Source organism: Colias croceus, chromosome 12 (genome assembly GCF_905220415.1).
Source record: "Colias croceus chromosome 12, ilColCroc2.1".
Classification (NCBI taxonomy): Eukaryota; Metazoa; Arthropoda; class Insecta; order Lepidoptera; family Pieridae; genus Colias; species Colias croceus.
In genome coordinates this window covers 950,547-969,630 of record NC_059548.1, presented here as the reverse complement: position 1 = coordinate 969,630, position 19,084 = coordinate 950,547, and the positions used below count along the sequence as shown (strand labels likewise).

The 19,084-nt window shown below is 33.0% G+C and overlaps 2 protein-coding genes across 2 annotated transcripts; both read right to left on the bottom strand.

Annotated features, from left to right (window-relative positions):
- Nucleotides 1-2,360: 2,360 nt before the first annotated feature.
- On the bottom strand, nt 2,361-3,284 carry LOC123696170. Its single transcript, XM_045642227.1, has one exon. The coding sequence runs from the start codon at nt 3,135-3,137 to the stop codon at nt 2,424-2,426; it is 714 nt and encodes a 237-aa protein (XP_045498183.1). The 5' UTR covers nt 3,138-3,284; the 3' UTR covers nt 2,361-2,423.
- Nucleotides 3,285-7,586: 4,302 nt separating this feature from the next.
- On the bottom strand, nt 7,587-18,544 carry LOC123696172 (putative inorganic phosphate cotransporter). The gene is made up of 11 exons (XM_045642229.1): nt 18,379-18,544; nt 17,559-17,692; nt 17,097-17,276; nt 15,662-15,800; nt 13,095-13,309; nt 12,223-12,372; nt 11,234-11,378; nt 10,437-10,558; nt 9,508-9,630; nt 8,313-8,454; nt 7,587-7,704 (listed from the first exon to the last, which is right to left on the bottom strand). Exons 1-11 carry the CDS (start codon nt 18,440-18,442, stop codon nt 7,625-7,627), a joined length of 1,494 nt encoding a protein of 497 aa, XP_045498185.1. The 5' UTR covers nt 18,443-18,544; the 3' UTR covers nt 7,587-7,624.
- Nucleotides 18,545-19,084: the final 540 nt, after the last annotated feature.

Sequence of the window (19,084 nt, the reverse complement as noted above, 5' to 3'; positions counted from 1 at the left end):
GTTTCTGAACCGATTTACGTGATTCTTTTTTTATTCGATGCGAGATGGTGTCGAATTGGTCTCATAAAAATTTTATTCGGATAGGCCCAGTGGTTTTTGTAAATCTTGCAAGTGCAAGTTTAAAGTCGGTTGTTTTTAACGCAGTTATCACTTGTCTTGAACTGTTAAAGTTCAACTTTAAAGGATCACTTTGTTATCTGTCAGTCTGTCAAGTCAAGTCAACGCGTGGAGGTATCAAGCTGAAATATTTATTGAATACTCAAGTATATTGTTCCCTTGAAGCTATAAAAAATCGAACTTATAAGCCAACGCAAGCCAAACGATGCATCCATCCGCTTATGCTGCAAATTTTTGCAATTTGCAAAGGAATCAAAACCTTCAGGATACTTCCCGTTAACACAGAATCCTGAAACTTGTTACGAAGCAACGTCTTATAGCGTAGATAAAGGAATAATTGTGAAAATTATAAATTTACAATTACAAAAAATAAAATATAAAGCTTTATACGGAACCGTCGGTGCGCGATTCCAAAACGCACTTGGCCGGTTTTTATAAATAGTAAAGCTTCAGGAAAATTAGTTTCATTGTTGCCGGATAAATCTCTTTGTAAATATAGATATCTATTTTAATGTCTCCTATTTCCGTAAAAGATATTGTGAAATTTCGTTAAAAATGGTGAAAATTTTTCTTAATCTTCTCGCACACTTTGCAGCGGGTGTGCTCCCCGTGACCACGCTCGCTGCAGTGTGCGAAACGTCGAAAAAATAATAAAAATATGAATAAATCGCGTTTAAAATCCGTTAAAATTCATTAATTTCTAATTGTATAATACTCGCGTAAAATCAAACACTAGAAAATACTAACCTTTTCATTACTAAATTTATGTTTTAATTTGTTACTTTCCTAAAAATTTAGTTTCGAGAAATGGTGATTTTTTAAATATTAATAATCCTCAAATCAATATTATAATATAATACATTCAAAAATTATCCTCCAATAAGTAGAAACACAGTTCTTCAGAAAATTGATTCGCAAAGCGATGATGAATTGTCAAAGGGGTTTCGGTAAAGTTGGCTTCGTTATGAACTTTCACGACCAGTGATGAAACTCGGATATTTTAAAAGAACAATATGTTGTGAGCAAAAGTTATTATGAACATAGATATCTAAACGTATTAGGAACAGAGATATTTGGTTATATTCATTTCATTACATCTGCTTCGTGCGCACGGAAGCCTCGCAAACTTTGGAAAATTTAATCAAAAGTGACTTTGAAAATCCGCCGGCATTCAAAACTAATTTCTAATGAAGCTCTAAACATTAAGTTTGAGTTGGAAATAAATAGTCTTGTTGCAAATAGTTAAATTGCTTTACTATTGCGGATTCGCGTATTTTTCAATCGTTTATGTCATCGAGTATTGTGCAATCGTTTATAAATCTAAAAAGAATACATTTTTTCTCGCAGTATAATATCGACCTTAAAAAATAATCACTACAAAAAAAGTCGCTTTCTTTGTCCCTTTGTATGCTTAAATCTTTTAAAACTACGCAACGGATATTGATGTGTTTTTTTAATAGATAGACTCTATCTAAAACCTTCCTATTGAATTACTCTATCTGATAGAGTAATTCAATAAGTAGGAAGGTTTTAGTATATAATTTATTAGGTTTTAGACAAAGCGGGCGAAGCCGCGGGCGGTAAGCTAGTGTTTTATAAAGAAACATTCTAATTCCTTCGTGTTTCCTTAATTGATAAATTACTTGTTTAAGGGCTGATTTTTCAATCCTTGGTTAAAACTTATTCATCGAATAACGTATTAAACTGCCATTTCAAAAACATATTCTAATTGTCCGTATTTGACAGTTTACAGGTGACATTTTAAAATGTTCGTGTAATACTTTATTGGACGGATAAATTTTAACCAAGGATTGAAAAATCGCCCCTAATTCGAAAAGTTTTTATAAGTATACCTTATATGTATATTACCTCGTGTGTTCATAAGTTTTGAGACGAAATAAAAGTTGCATATCTTTTGTTATATTTAACTTATAATTCTAAAATTTATACAGCATATTAAGTGAGTAATAACAAATAATAAACTTTCATTATTACTCAAAATGTCCACCCTTATTTTTTATACAGGCCCTCAGACGATTTGGCCAGTCATCTATAGCGGCACGAATCTTTTCCAATGGAATTCGCTTTGCTTCTCGGACAAGAGTTCGCTTCAGTGACTCCAAGTTTCGGTGGGACTTTCGGCAGGCCCTGAGCTCTAATTCAGTCCATAAAGGATAATCCAGCGGGTTGAAGTCGGGGCTGGAGGAGGGCCATTCGTTAGCCGCAATGAAGGCCGGCAAATTCTCCTTCAACCAAGCTTGGGTGGTTTTTGCCTTATGAGATGGCGCTGAGTCTTGCGGGAAAACTCAATCCTTGTTGTGAAATAAAGCATGAGACATGGGTTTCACAACAGGCTCTAAAATATCACTTTGATAATTCTTGGCTTTCACCTTGTCACCTTGTTGGCAGAAATGCAGCGGAGTGACACCTTCATACGAAACTCCCCACCATACCATGACACTAGCCGGATGATGAGTACGCAAGACATTCCGTGCTGAAGGTGGGACGTCATGGCTACTTTTGGCATACACTTTATTGTTTTGTCGGTTGAACTTTTCTTCGACAGTAAAGATTTTCTCATCAGTAAAGAGTATCTTCCTCGCATCGTGTCTCCTAAGCAGAATTGGACAACGTTCGCGTCGCAATTTACGAAGGCGGTCGTTTAAAAAGTGAATTTTCCTACGGCTGTACGCCTTTACCTTAAGATCATATTTCAGTATTCTGTTGATTGATACCCGCGAAATATCAGTCTGCAGTGCGAGTTTTTTCTGAGTGCGACATGGATTTCGGCGAAGTCGCTCTCTGATGATTTTGATGTTCGCAGGCGTCCTCACAGAGCGTGGCCGGCCACTTCTTTGGCGATCTTGCAAAGAATTAGTCTCCCTGTATGGTTTGATAGTGTAATACACGAAGTTACGGCTCACACCAAAAATTTTCACCTCACGGAAAATCTCCGTCGGTTTTTTCCCCGCCTTAAACAGCGAAATCACGGTCGCACGTAATTCTTTAGTTCCCTCCATCACGAGAAAATTGAAAGATATAAATTTGAAAATCAAAGGAATTAAAAGTAAACATTCCAAATTCAAAATTGGAAAAAGAAATAAATATCAGCCAGTGATATTTTATCTTATTTTTTAACTACAAAGTTCGTCTCAAAACTTATGAACACACGAGGTATATACCCCTATAAGTATACCTGTTATTTTAGAAATTAATGACGTGACTATGCTCTCTATAAAGTGTTCGAAATGTGGAATTAATTACAATATAATATATTAAATTGAAAGAATTCGTTAAATAGTTTTTAATATCTAATTGGAATAGGTAAATTCAATTATTATACTCGCAGCAGTTTTTAAGCTATTGCATAGCTTCTACCGCGGGCCTTGAGCGCGGGGACCGAGTCGAGAAATTCCGTAACGAAAAAACCTCACGCTCCCCACTCTTACCGCGGCAGTCCGCGAGTGCCACACGTCTTTTTAAAAATATTCTATATTGTCGTATCGAGTGAAGAATAGGTATTCTGAAAGAAAGCATCCATTTTATTTATGAGATACGATACATATTAGAATATACATTAATCTAATCTACAATAAATAACCCGACAGCAGATGTATTGTAACAAATAACATAACATAGCGTGAAATGTCTAGAGCACAGTATTTTATCCATAAGCACCAGATTATTAAAACTTATAATATTTTCTAAATCACGTCATGATTACTAAGCGGTGTCTCCTACAAAAAGCACATCACATCAAATACCTAAATATAGTTTAAAAAACTAAAAAACATGCTTTCAAGATAAATACCGCTAAAAAGTAAAAAATAATTATTACTCTAGGAATGAAACAATAATCAATACATAGTATAATAGTGAAAAAAGCGTGCGGTGCAATGTATAATTAGCTCTTGAAAAGCGCCCCACGCATTACACGCATACATCATTTTGTAATTAAGTAGTTAGATAAAATAATATATAAATATTGTGTATCAGAAATAAACATTATTTATTAGTTATTTATGTTTTAGGTCCTCTGTAAACAAAACCAAGGACGGAAAGCTAGTCAAATCACACAAGATTAGACAACGGTATGTCGCAGAAATGTAGGCGTGGACAATAGCGTCTTCTCTTATCAGCAAAAAATCACCTCATAATGATACACGTACATCACAGACAAACACGGCTTACTGTATCAAACAATTATCTGCGTCATGTGGAAAATTACGATTCATCTGGTATGAATTAAACCAGAGTTAAAGGTAAAACGTAAAACGGTTCGAGAAAAGGTTGGTAGTGCCCGTCCGCTGTTGTGAAACTAATTTGACCTAAGTAACTCAAACTCAAACATTTATTTTTTTATATAAGTTTCTATAATATAAAAATGAATCGCAAAATGTGTTGGTAAGCGCATAACTCGAGAACAACTGAACCGATTTCGTTAATTCTTTTTTTATTACATTTCTTGAAGTACGAGGATGGTTCTTATGGAGAGAAAACGTAAAAATGTACCACGGGCGAAGCCGGGGCGGACCGCTAGTTTATTAAATAAATAAAATAAATATATATTTTTTATAATTTATTTTTGAAATGGTTGTTTAATACGATATTCGACGAATATGTATTAACCAATGATTGAAAAAACAGCCCTTAGTATTTTCTAATGATATTTAGCACGTAATTGACAAATAAAGGTCATTGCCGTTCCTATTATGAGTTGTTATAGTACTATAGAACAATGTTTAAATTAATTGAATTGGTAAGTGGTGTGAACATTCTTGGGGAACAATTTGAGGCTTTGATATTACATTACGTGTGTTAAAGGCAGAATAGGGGTTGTTTATAATGGAAGGTCGGCTACCTACTTGACATCAATGGGTCTAATGTATTTTATATAAAACTAGCGGTCCGCCCTGGCTTTGCCCGTGGTACATTTTTATGTTTTGTTTTCCATAAGAACCATAATTCTCGTACTTCAATATTATAAAAAAAATAATTATCGAAAACAGTCAACCCGCTCACGCGTGATGCCGTGACCAAGGAAAATGGGTTTCACTTTTATATATATAGGTACCTAGACGTAATGATGATTTAATAATATTATGTATAAGCATTCTTTCTATTCACACATTCCGGTGAATAACTTATATATTAGCTTCCCGCCCGCGGCTTCGCCCGCGGCTTCGCCCGCTAACCTAATACATTACATACTAAAACCTTTCTCTTGAATCTCTCTATCTATTAAAAAAACCGCATCAAAATCCGTTGCTTAGTTATAAAGATTTAAGCAACATAGGGACATAGAGACAGAGAAAGCGACTTTGTTTTATAATATGTAGTGATGATATATTTTGATTTAAGCTTCCTTCAGCATTTAAATGGTTTAAAAAAATTAAAATTCTTAAAGCGCGTTTAGAGTAACATTTCAAGGTCATGTCATGGCAATACCGTCACGTCAGGGAGTAAGGCGACGATTTTGGTATCTTTGAATGTTGCCAATGAAGTTTCATTTCTGACACGTGTGCTTTTTTATACTTTGCTATGATATTAAATCATAGACATTATTCTATGATATAATATTTTGTATAATGACACCAATAATTTAAAGTAAATATTTTCATAACCAAAATAGCCTTCGTTAAAAATAAACGAATAAACCGAGTTTAGAGATAGTAAATTGCGTATGTTTGTTTTTCATTTTAGAGTCACGAGCCTGTAATTTATAACAGCTATATACAAATATTGTTTGTTCTAATGTACCTACATATAATCAACTTTAATGATTGCTTTTTATTTTTTATTTTTCTTTCCTCATATCTAATTTTATTTTAATATGGAAAGAGATTACTAACATCATGGAGTTTTGTAGACGTAATGCCTTATCAAATTAGTTCCAAGCTTTTAAAGGGAAAATGACAAAGACAGGATTGCAGGAAAAAATGATTTTGAGATCAAATTAAGTTGTGTATTACAATAATTGATGATGATAATATTAATAGTACGTTAGTCTTCTCACTACTAAATTATCAAAACATCTATAAGGAAGTTGCAGTAATTTGGTACATAATACATATGTATTATGTAATGAAAGATATCCATTGATCTATCATTAATAGGTCCAAAAATAAGTTCCAACATTAAAAAGCAATGTATAGGTACGAATAATTTATTATCTTCATCATTCATCCGTTTGCTATTTTTCTTAAAGCTTTTATTTTAGGAATGCATTATCGAATTATTTACAATAGAAACTACAAAATTTAAAAAGCTGAAGATATTTTGTTTTTAGAAAACATCTGTGAAAAAACAAAGTCGAATGTTTATTTGTTTGCCCTTAGATCTGTAATAATAATAATTAGGTGGGTGAATAACATAGGCTACTTTTCACTGTAGTGAAATTCTTAAATTCCGTGGCAATTTCTATTTTCCACAGAACATACGGGCAAAGTCGTAGCCGGCAAGCTAGTTTTAAAATAAAAATATACTCTAACTGCAACTTTAACTGAAGCATGTGCTACAGATGTTGCAAATAGACAAAACCGCAGGCGAAAGTTAGTTAATAGTTCACAATTTCCAACAAAGTTATCCGTTCCTGACCCCTGGCTCGCTAACATTATTTTGCTGATCTAAAATAAATTTACAAGGGAATAATTACAATCAAATTAAAATTGTTTCGATGTAAAATTGCATCAAGTACCTAACACAAAGTATGTATTTTTGTTACGTAATTTATAAATTTTTGTTATAGTGTTATAAAAAATAATATTTACAAAAATAGCACAAGCACTAATCCTCATAATCACAGTAATTACTTCAACAAAATATACGAACGTTGACCTAAAAGACTTTGCCTAGTGTACCTAAAGGTATACATTGACAAATGGTACCCTCATTACGTAGGCTTACACCAAGGCTTCACGCGTAGCCTAGATAATCTATGTATTCACTTAAACTTATGAAAGATTTATCAATATTATTATTCGCTGTAGCCACCATGTTCTATTAAAAAGGTATGTTTTAGGAATGACCTCAAAATGCCTCTTTTTATTTCAACGTTTAATTTTGCTAATAAAAATATTGTTCATTAATTTATAAATGTACTGATCAGAACAAGACATTTATTTTTAAGCTATTGCATAGCTTCTATCGCGAGCTTTGAGCGCGGGGACCAAATCCGTAACGAAAAAACCTCACGCTCCCCACTCCGACGGGCGGAGGTGTGGCTTGAAGGCATAGCATGCAATAGCTTTACCGCGGCAGTCTCCGAGTGACACACGTCGTTTTTTTTAAATAGTTACGTTGATTAAAATACAGGCACCAAAGTATTGTTTATTACCCATTTTCAGGAAAAGTTTTTAGACTTATTGTTATAAAAATATACGCTAGGATGAAACTCCTCCTATCTTGAAGTTATAAATATAAAAGATAATAGTATCTATAGTCGGTAGGTACAATCAATAAAACAAGGATTTGCCTTATAAATTATTATTTATTTCATGCTATATTGTCACATTGTCGAATCGAGTACATTTTCTGTGTGTTTGTGTCTCATTGTTCCAAGTTCCTCCAACTCTAAATTACTTGCATCTGAAATTAATAAAAAGTTTCGTTTATGGAAATAGCCAATATTGTTTATAATATTATAGTGGTTAGAAAAATAATAATCAAACCGGTATTGTAGCTCTACATGAACAACGTAGCATATTATTTTATGACTAGCTGTGCCGCGCGGTTTCACCCGCGTGGCTCCGCTCCTGTTGGTCTTAGCGTGATAATAATAATATATTAGTCTATATTACTCGTGGATAATGTAGCTTTCGGATGGTGAAAGAATTTTTAAAATCGGTCCAGTAGTTTATGAGCCTATTCATTACAATCAAACAAACAAAGTTTTCCTCTTTATAATATTAGTGTAGATTTAGCAGATGAGACTGTAGTCTATGTATATAATCTATTCGGATTTCCCGAAATTCTTGCGGGAACGGGGAAAAACGGGGATACACGTACAAAGTCGTGGGCGGAAGCTAGTATAACCATATGAATAACGATTAAATTTAAATATGTATGTAGCTAAAAATATTTAAGTTATTTTAAACAAAAATAAAGAATTAAAATTACTATTTATTATTTACTCTTAAACTACTCTTTCCTTCAAACTCATTAGATATTAAGGTCCATCACAAATTAAAATTTACCATTTGTGTACCCAAACTTCGTATTCGGCAAGTCATCCCAAATTTGTCGATCGCTGCTTCCAAAAACCGTGTAAAAAACGTTACAAAACACAGAGAAGCCACTCAATGTGAAAAAGATTAACCTCCAACGACTTGTATCCGTCTGAAAATAAAAAAAAAATTTATTAGTTTGAACAAAGCACACATTAGCCTAATTTGGAAATATTCCTTATTATCCTTCCTTGATAAAGTTGTTTTAGTTTGTAGATATTTTAATAAAGAACATGGATTAAAGTTTTCTTTTTAGATTTATTAAAGAAATGGGCAATCACACAAAATAATATTTTAAACTTATTTATTTTAAATTAAATAACGACTGAAAAACAATCATTAAGCGAACCTACATATGGAAATTTAGAATTTTTTTTAGAAAAAACTTAGAAATATATAACAAAGTAAATTCATAGCAAGATTTCGTAATATAAAATAATATTAACGGGTCAAACAACCAAAAATTCCCGCTCTTTTTGAGTGCAGTATAAAAAAAAACTTTTTATGTTTCGGTTGTTAAAAAACCATAACAACTTCCTGTATTTAAACACGAATGTACCATTTTTATAATGGAATCCATTCATTTAGCAACTTGAAATTAACCATAATACTGGAGTTTATTTATATTCCTTGGCTTTCAAACTTGCTTAATGCTTAAGTAATTTCGTAAAACATAAAAGCTTATCTTTTTAAATGAATATACACCAAAAGACTGTACAGCCATAAACTTTCACTGTTTTGAGAAAGTTGTACGTTAATTAAAATGTTTATGAAAAAAAGCATTTTTGAGCCCCTTGAAAATTACTTAAGAAAAGTTTCATGGAAAAGTTCCATGCGGTAATTAAATGCTCTATAAGTACGTCACGCGTCTCCGTCATATTGTATTTTCTTTAAAAAAAATCATACTCTTAATGTGTTTTTAGGTTAATGTAGTTACAGACATAAAAAATCAAGCTGCTTATTGATTTTTAAAGTATAGAAAACACTCGATTACGCGGCGGGATTCGAGGATTTGGACCCGCATTTCGCCTTGCCGAGGCGACGCGGACGTCTGATCTTTCGGCCAGCCAAGATCAGGCATGGCAATCGAATTTATTCTATTCTTTCGGTTTTATGTGTCTTAGTTAAGCCCTTGAAATAAACCAATATAAATAGGTAAACTTACTATATCATCTCCTACAATGATTCCCGTGACAAGCGGTACGAGGGCCCCCACAAAACTCGATATCACGCTCGTCATGACTAGTAATGTACCAGCAAAGTTTTGAGTCATATCTTTTATGCTTTCCTGGAAATAATAATTATTTATAAGGACTATGGAATGTCTGGCAGGTTCTATGATGGCATTTAGAATAATAAAAAAATAAATTGAATAATAAAAATCTGCGGTAGTTTTCAAGTAAATTGAGCATTCAAATATTTTTGTAAGCAATGGATTATCTGCATTTGGCGAAGAATAATACTATTATCTGTACAAAAAATAGATTTGTTGAGGTAAGTTAAACTTCCTTAGGTGTGTTTAGAGTCAAATTTAGCGTCATGGCAATGCCGTCACGACATGGAGGAATTCGACGATTTCGGTATCTTTCAGTATTTCCAAAGAAGTTTCACTTCTGACAGGAGTGCTCAGCATACTCACTCTTTGTATAACTACATGTATTTCTTATTTTCTATTTTTTTGTTGGATCACAGATGATATATTATGTAATATTGTCATAGTAAGACATCCTCTAACAGGCGTAATTTGACATCGACGGTATTTCCTCGTATTTTTTGAGGAATAATTCCACAATACTGTTTTATTACATCTCAAGGGGATTAGCAGCGTTTCCAATGAAAGATCCCAGTTGGCTTTACTTTTTCCGACATCTTTCTACATACCTTTTTCATTAATAATTCTGCTATAGACATTAAAAAAAATCAACAATATGAAGAATTATTCAATAAATTTATAAATAATTATTGCGAAGAGAGTGTTAACTCAATATTATTATAAAAAATATCAAACAATATTCTTGTAAGTAACACTAGAATTAAAACTGCCCCAAGACATCATGGTAACTGATCGGATTTAGTCGGACATCAAAAACTTACAAGGAATCCACAAAATTGAAAGGCTACAAATCCCAGTGTGGCCATAAGGATGACGTCACCGAGGCGATCCCATAGCGAATAAGAAGAGAGAATTATTAATCCCGTAATTGGTCCTAAAGCTCCTGTGGAAATAAATAATCTTTAGTATACAGGGTGACTATTTTTATTTAATACGGAGTTTTACAATTTACAATGCCATTTTATTGTACAAGAAGCTTGGGCAGATGTCTTGTTTCTTTTTTTATTGAACCTATACTCATCAATATTATAAAGCTGAAGAGTTTGTTTGTTTTAACGCGCTATCTCAGGAACTACTGGTCCGATTTAATGAATTCTTTCGGTGTTAGATAGCCCATATATAGATGGATATCATCACACTAAGCCCAATAGGAGCGGAGCAATGCGGATAAAACCGCGAGGCATAGCTAGTTGAATATAAAATAAATAAACTTTTTCCGAAACCTCTCATTCCAGAAACCCTTGAAATCTTTGAATTTGACACCGAAAAACTTTGATTGAGGCGAGTCCTTATACAGCTCGTCTGTCTGAGTTTTTCATAATTATAATTATTATTGTTTATTTTAATTGTAATATAATTTTTAGGAACCTGTATTTTTATATATTGTGCATATTATGTTGTACACTAATAATAGGTATATACCTATATTTTATTTTCCAAAGATATTTTCTGAATGAGTTTGGACTTTCCAATATATTTGACAAAAATAAACTATAATATTTAGATACAAAATTTAGAAAATTTCGAAAACTGTCAAGTGTAGAAAACCAAAACTCACCGAGACCATTGATAATCTTCCTAAAGTACTTGATATTGAAGAAATGGTCAATAAGCCCGATCCGATAAGCCCAGTCGAAAGTTGGAGCGGTTAAAGTATACACTAACCATAGTGAAGTGAATGAGAATGCCACTTGGGTGGTTACCTGAAAGGGTTACGATTATTAGATTACTAGCTGCTCCGCGCGGTTTCACCCCCGTGGCTCCTCTCCTGTTGGTTGTAGCGTGATGATATATAGCCGATAGCCTTCCTCAATAAATGAGCTATCCAACACCGAAATAATTTTTCAAATCGGACCAGTAGTTCCCGAGATTAGCGCGTTCAAACAAACAAACAAACAAACTCTTCATCTTTATAATATTAGTATAGAAACAGTAATAATCTATACTTATATTATAAAGCTGAAGAGTTTGTTTGTTTGTTTGTTAATAAATGGGCTTTCTAACACCGAAAGAATTTTTCAAAACGAACCAGTAGTTTCTGAGATGAAGAGTTTGTTTGTTTGTTTGAACGCGCTAATCTCAGAAACTACTGGTCCGATTTAAAAACTTCTTTCGGTGTTAGAAAGCCCATTTATCGAGGAAGTCTATAGGCTATATATCATCACGCTAAGACCAACAGGAGCGGAGCAATGCGGGTGAAACCGCGGGGAACAGCTAGTTATAAATAAAATAATGAATCTAGCTGTAATTAATGCAATATGGATGTTGGAGGATGGAGCGGTGGTAAATTCGATTCTACTAATGTTCACCTGCGTCCCCTTGCACGTATGTTATTAAGCTCTAGCATAAAGAGGGATAAAAGTTAAATAATACATTTGTAGTAGCTTACGAATGTCTGCAAAAAAATGGTCTTTATTTTTCAAACTACGGAACCATATTTGATAAATTATTTTTGTTTGCAAAGTGAAAATAAATGTCATATTGATTAAATAAATAGACTTACAATGTTATTATTGAAGTATATAGGCATTATTAACAAATACTTACATTTGGCAATGATACTTGAAACGTTTTCAAATAAGCCGGCATATCAGCCAGGAAAAATATGAAAATTGCGTTAGTTGAGGCGTGAACGGCAGCAATGGACCAAAACTGACTAGTCCTTACGATTAGTCTCCAAGGCTTCTTCGTTTTTTTCTGAAAGTAACAATTGTTCATTAAGAAGTTTTAAAATGTAAAGTACATAATAATATTATCTTTTGTTTATTGGGATTTGTGAAGTAAGAACAAAATTATTAAGATTAAGTTTCAAGGAGAGTAATCTCATATACCTCAAAATCAAAAAAATATTATATCAAGAGAGATATAAAAATGAACATACTCGTATATAATCAACATTATTTTATTATATAATATCCAAATAAAAACAACGCGTTCACTCGATCTAATATGATGTCAAAAAACTAATCTGAATTATTACTGACTCTACATTCTACAATTCCTTTTTTAGTTAAGTATTCCAATTATTTTTATACTACATAGATACCCAATCTCGATTAAACGCGTTTATAATATCTCTCAGTGATGTACCTATAATCTCAGCGATGTAATGTTTTTATGTGATTTGAAACACTGACAACTAATTTGTGTGTCAAAAATTATCATCCTTTTTGGAATATTGTAATGTCTGGCTATTTCTATAAAAAAAAAAAAACTTCAAGTATCATAAATCTTTCTTAATATATATAAATCTCGTGTCACAATGTTTGTCCTTAATGGACTCCTAAACCACTTAACCGATTATAATAAAATTTGCACACCATGTGCAGTTCGATCCAACTTGAGAGATAGGATATTTTAAAAATGTAGGTACCACGGGCGAAGCCGGGGCGGACCTCTAGTAGAAGTATAAAACTTACCGCACGATAACACCTAATAGCCTCTCTAATAAACTCCCCTTCCGAGTCTCCAACCGCTTTATGTTTCTCCGGGGAACTAGCAGTCAGGAGACCCCACACAGCCGCCATAGAGAAGGTGATCATCGCCTGGGAGTAGAAGATCAGCTCCCAGCCAAGTCTGGTTTCGAAGAACAGCCCAGATAGGGGTAGCGCTATTATGATACCGAGGAGTAAGCCTGTAAAATAAAATTATTGAGAACATCATCGGCGCTTAAAATAATATTTTGTTTCGTTTCTGTAACCTCTGAGTGATACTTCGCTGTTGGTCGTTGCGTTATGTTAATATTATCTGTCTTTTTTAAATGAACATAAAAATATTTTGTCATTTCGAGCAGTAAACAATTTCTTCAACTTGATATCTACACTAATTTATTATTATAAAGAGGAAAACTTTGTTTGTTTGATTGTAATGAATAGGCTCATAAACTACTGGACCGATTTTAAAAATTCTTTCACCATTTGAAAGCTACATTAATTCTAATTATCCACGAGTAATATAGGCTATATATTATCACGCTAAGACCAACAGGAGCGGAGCCACGCGTGTGAAACCGTGCGGCGCAGCTAGTCTCTTAATATATAATTATAATAAATCTCGTGTCACAATGTTTGTCCTCAATGGACTCCTAAACCACAACTCCTAACCGATTATAATAAAATACGAACACAAGAAATAAGAACACAGTTTCTGTCCCCATCCTTATACAAAAACTTGAAGAAATTGGAGTGAGGGGATGCCCACTACAGATTTTTGCTGATTACCTATCAAATAGGGTCCAATGTGTTAAAATTGATGAGCACTTAAGTGACGATGTGCCTATTACCTATGGCGTGCCACAAGGCAGTATACTTGGACCTACACTTTTTCAAATATATATAAATAAACTGTGCCAAATTAAACTTCAGAACTGCAATATATTTACATATGCAGACGATACTGCACTTGTAATTTGGGACTCAGACTGGTCAAAGCTTCAATACAGGGCTGAAAATTGTTTAAGAATTGTTATGTCATGGCTATCTTCTAATTTGTTGACTGTCAATGTTGTGAAAACTAAATTTATTCCATTTTATATAAATAACCGGGGAGCGCCACCATTAAGTTTTAAAATAAATGTTCATTCGTGTGATACAACTGAAACTGTCTCATGTGGCTGTCCTTCCTTATCGCGTGTAGTAACTTACAAATACCTAGGTGTTACCATAGATGATCGACTAAAATGGCATCCACAAATTAATGTTATCGCAGCACGAATAAGATTACTTACATTTATTTTTAAAAAGTTGCGTAACTCGGCTAGCTTTGATATTATGAAATTAGTCTACTCTAGTTTATGTCAATCGGTGTTAAGCTACTGCATACCGGCCTGGGGTGGTGCTTGTAAGAGTATAATGCTTATTGCAGAAAAAGCACAACGTTCTGTGCTTAAAGTTATGTCTCACAAACCATTCAGGTTTCCAACAAACGAACTCTACGCTCACTGTGAAGTCCTCACGGTAAGACAGCTTTACATTCTGCGAACTATTATCAAAAAACATCCAAAAGTTCACTTCACGTGACCCAGCCAAACGGAGTTCTAGAGATATTTGTCCCTTAGTACCCCACAGGACAAGCTTTGCCAAGCATCAGTACCGCGTTTTGAGTTCATTGATTTACAATAAAATAAATCGCCGCACTTTGATTTTTGATCTTAACAAACATGACTTAAAAAAAAAGTTAACAAAAATATTACAAACATTTGACTATTTGGAGACAGAGAAAATTACAACTTTTAAAAAAATATAGTAAGAACTGAGGGAAATAAGTACACGCTCTGCACTCACACACACACAACACACACACACGCTAACACACATTCACTCACGCTCACACACACACACACACACTCACGCTCACACACACACACACACTCACGCTCACGCTCTCACATACATATTATGCATATTATATATATTTTTTTTTATTTTTTTTTATTTAAACTTTTTGTAATTAAACCGAATTTTTGTTTTGCTTAAAAATGTACTTATGTAGTTGTATTTATAAGGAGGAACGCTGGCTCTTGAGACACAGAGTTACTCTAGTTCAAGAGTCAGCGCACATATTTTTGTAAAGTTAATGTTTTTGGCAAAATAAAGATTTATTTATTATTTATTATTATTAATTCGCACACCATATGCAATTCAATCCAACTTGAGAGATAGGATAGTTTAAATCTCAAATCGTTTCAGAGAAAACGGGCGAAGGCGCGGGCGTTAAGCTAGTTATTATAGTAAAAATGAATCGCCAAATGAGTTTACGATAACGACTGGGCCAATTCAGCTAATAATTTATATAACGTTTTTGTTAAGGTACAAGGAATTTTCTTATGCAAGAAAACCCGAAAAAGGGTAATAGGGCAGAACACCAGTGGCCTGGTCAGCAATATTATCAACAAATCTGTTTTAGTCCAATGCGTTAGACGTAAGCCTAGACGAGCAATCTAATTAATATCAAATTAGTCTGTAGTAAATTTCAATTCCTCCCTTACCTCCCTGTACAAGCTGATTGAAAGACCTCCTCTCGTGTGGCGGCAACCAATTAGCAATAAGCTTTTGATTGACAGGAGTAACACATGCTTGTGTCAAGCCTAGTAAGAACTGAGCATTGCAGGTTGCTACCCAACCACCCTGTAAAGAAATATATTTGTATGAATTGTATTTATTGCACAGTTTATAATATGATTTTTTTTTAATGTCGATAGGGAAGCGCTTGACCACAATCTCGCCTAATGTTAAGCTCAGATGTGGTCTAAGATGGTACTCGCTTCCCTAGAAGGTACCTGTTCACTCTACGCTTAAAGAATCTATAGTAATATTATAAAGCTGAAAAGTTTGTTTGTTTGAACGCGCTAATCTCAAGAACTACTGGTTCAATTTGAAAATTTCTTTCAGTGTTAGATAGCCCAATTATCGAGGAAGACTATACGTTATATCATCACGCTCAGACCGGAGCAGATAAAACCGCGGGACACGGCTAGTATTGAATATGTGAACGACTTAAATATTGATGTAGAGGTGTTATTTCAATTTAAGAACAAACGGTAATAGTTGTTTAAAAAGACTGCATTATCTATTTAAAGTATTTCTTCTTGCGTATCGCTAATATTACATGATTGTGTAAATATTTAAAAATTATTATTGACCTCATATTGTAGACGTGATTTATATAAGAATTTTGTTTAGCAAAATATTTTGTAAGGGTATAAATTTCTTAGCATGAACTTAAGCAAGAAATTTAATTTTAATTTACAAATACTAAATACTAAGAAAATTCTTAGCGTTTATCTCTTAAATCCGAGTCAGATTTGAAGGCCTCTTAAAGTTTCCAACAGCACGCAAAAATTTAGCAGTTAAAGTATGCTCGAAATAAAATTTCAAGTGCTTACTCGATTCCTGAGGACCGTGAATTTATAAGTGGTAAATGGTAATACAGATGAAGTTGTTTTAAAGGTAAAATAACGGATCTAATATCTATACGAATAATTAATAAATAAAATAGGGATGTTTGATTATGTATTAAAAAGCTCTACAAATTTAAAAAGGACTTGTACGGGCAGAATGAGAATCACTACATAGTATAAAACAAAGTTGCTTTCTTTGTACCTGCTAAAATGCTTAAATTTTTAAACTACGCAAAGGATTAAAGGATTTTGATGTGTTTCTTTTAAAAGATAGAGTGATTCAAGAGGAAGGTTTTAGTATATAATTTATTAGGTTTTAGACGAAGAGAGCGAAGCCACGGGTGGAAAGCTAGTAAATAATAAAATCATTTTATTAGGTTCACCACATACAGCTCTGCCAATTATGTAGATATTTATTTATAGTAATAGTAGTTATCATCAAAATCTTTTTGTCGTTTTTTTCTGGAAAGGGTAACAAACTAAACTTTCGTTCGCTAATAATATTAGTTTTATGTTCATATACCTTATTAACAATAGTAGGCATAGCAGCAGATAGCGCTCCATTGATCAACAACACAGACGTCAAAACAAACTTTTCCCCAACTTGAGTCAAGTATTTCTCTGCTGGTATTATCATGAAGGCATATCCGAAGAAATACCACGATAAAATGGTGCCTTGGATTCTTCGGTTCCAGTGCTGGGTCTAAAAAAGAAAAAAAAAATACATTTGAACTAATATTTATCAGAAGTGTTAGTTAGCGATTGTACAATAAATTACAAAAAGTCCTTATTATTATTATTGTTATGTATATTTATACCTTAGAACCTTCATTATTAATTAAATTGTTAAACAACACAAACAATTTCCTAATTATCAGTCATGTCTGTTTGTCAACAAATTCAGAGCTCTGCGTTACAGAGTCTGCGTTATGGACAACAACAAATTACGACATCTACATTATCTTGTTTACTATTTTCCACTTACCTCAACATAAGAATTTCCATTTATCTCTGATATAGCATAAATGCCAACACTAGTACTGCCTCTCATCATGCCCATAACAACTGACGCGACGAACATGTACACTATTTGCAGGTGCCGTATGCCAAGTTTGAATTCTGAAAAATATTAATAATTTATTTCAAAGTAGTGTCTTTCTTATTCAAACTCAAACATTTATTTATTCAATTAGTCTTATTTTAGAAGCACTTTCGAATCGTCATTACATATTTTAATATTTACCACCGATTCGGAAAGTAGTATCTATGGAGAAGAACCGGCAAGAAACTCCATAGTTGCTCTTTTATTAGGTGAAAACTTCTTGTATATGGTTAAAGACAAATTAAAGAATCCATTCTTAAATTTGCTAAACTCTTTCGTCTCTCTTTTTTTTCCTTTTGGTGAAACATTTTGAAGTATTAGACAAAACAATGAAATCATCATTTTCAGAAAAGGGTTTTCTGTTTAAAAATAACCCAATAAAAAATAATAACTTGGTACATTAAATGAAATTAATTAAAACAACCCAAGAAGTATTATAGCGTTTGCAATCTGAAATATAATTGGCATCGGAAAGTTTTCTGCTTGAAAAGTTGTTTATGAATGAAGCACTATAAAGGCATTGCCTTATTAACTATTATTTCGATTAACATTAAGCAATATCCATTCAAGGGCATATCGATATTTTCTAACACATAAATCCTAAGACATTTATTTACAAATTCAACAAACTTTGTTCTATCATAGTTCATCATAGAAACAATTGTATTTATATACATTCCCATATTTATCAATGTTTACTTACTCGTTTTAGTAATAACACCATCATGGCTATCCTCAAACTTATATCTCAAGAAATCGGTATCCATTTGACTTTCTTACAAATAACCATTTTCTTCTAGTAATTCTGTACACTAATCGTAGAATGGAAACAACAATTAAACAAAACCACTATCAATGAGACGAGATATTATATCCTTGCATACATTTGCTTTGTCAACTTTAATTTCATTATTTGCATTACTCGATTCACTGTTAACACTAGATTCATCAATTTCGATCTTATCATCAATAGATAGGATAGGTTTTTCTGTATCTGCGAGAGATAAATCTAATTTTGTCCGGTGTCTGAAGACGTCATGTGGTGGCATTAAATTGAGTTCTACAGAAGGTTTCTCTGCTTATCTGATAATGATCACGTACTGAGATAAAATGTTTGGCGTCTGTAGACTTTTTTTTAAAGTACGATCGACATCGTAATTCTGTTCATTTATTGGTAGGATTAGTCATACCTATTTAACAAATGAATGTAAAGAAACAATAACATCTAACAGATTCCTACAATTCTTAAAAATAATGCTACAAGATTGTACGAAGATCAAAAATAGTTAAATCTAAAAATGTTCTATGTACTTACATAAAATATAATTTATTTTAAGTATATATAATTTTATTATAATATATAGGTAATGATGATATAAATGGCTATAAATATTGCTTCAATCACTTGT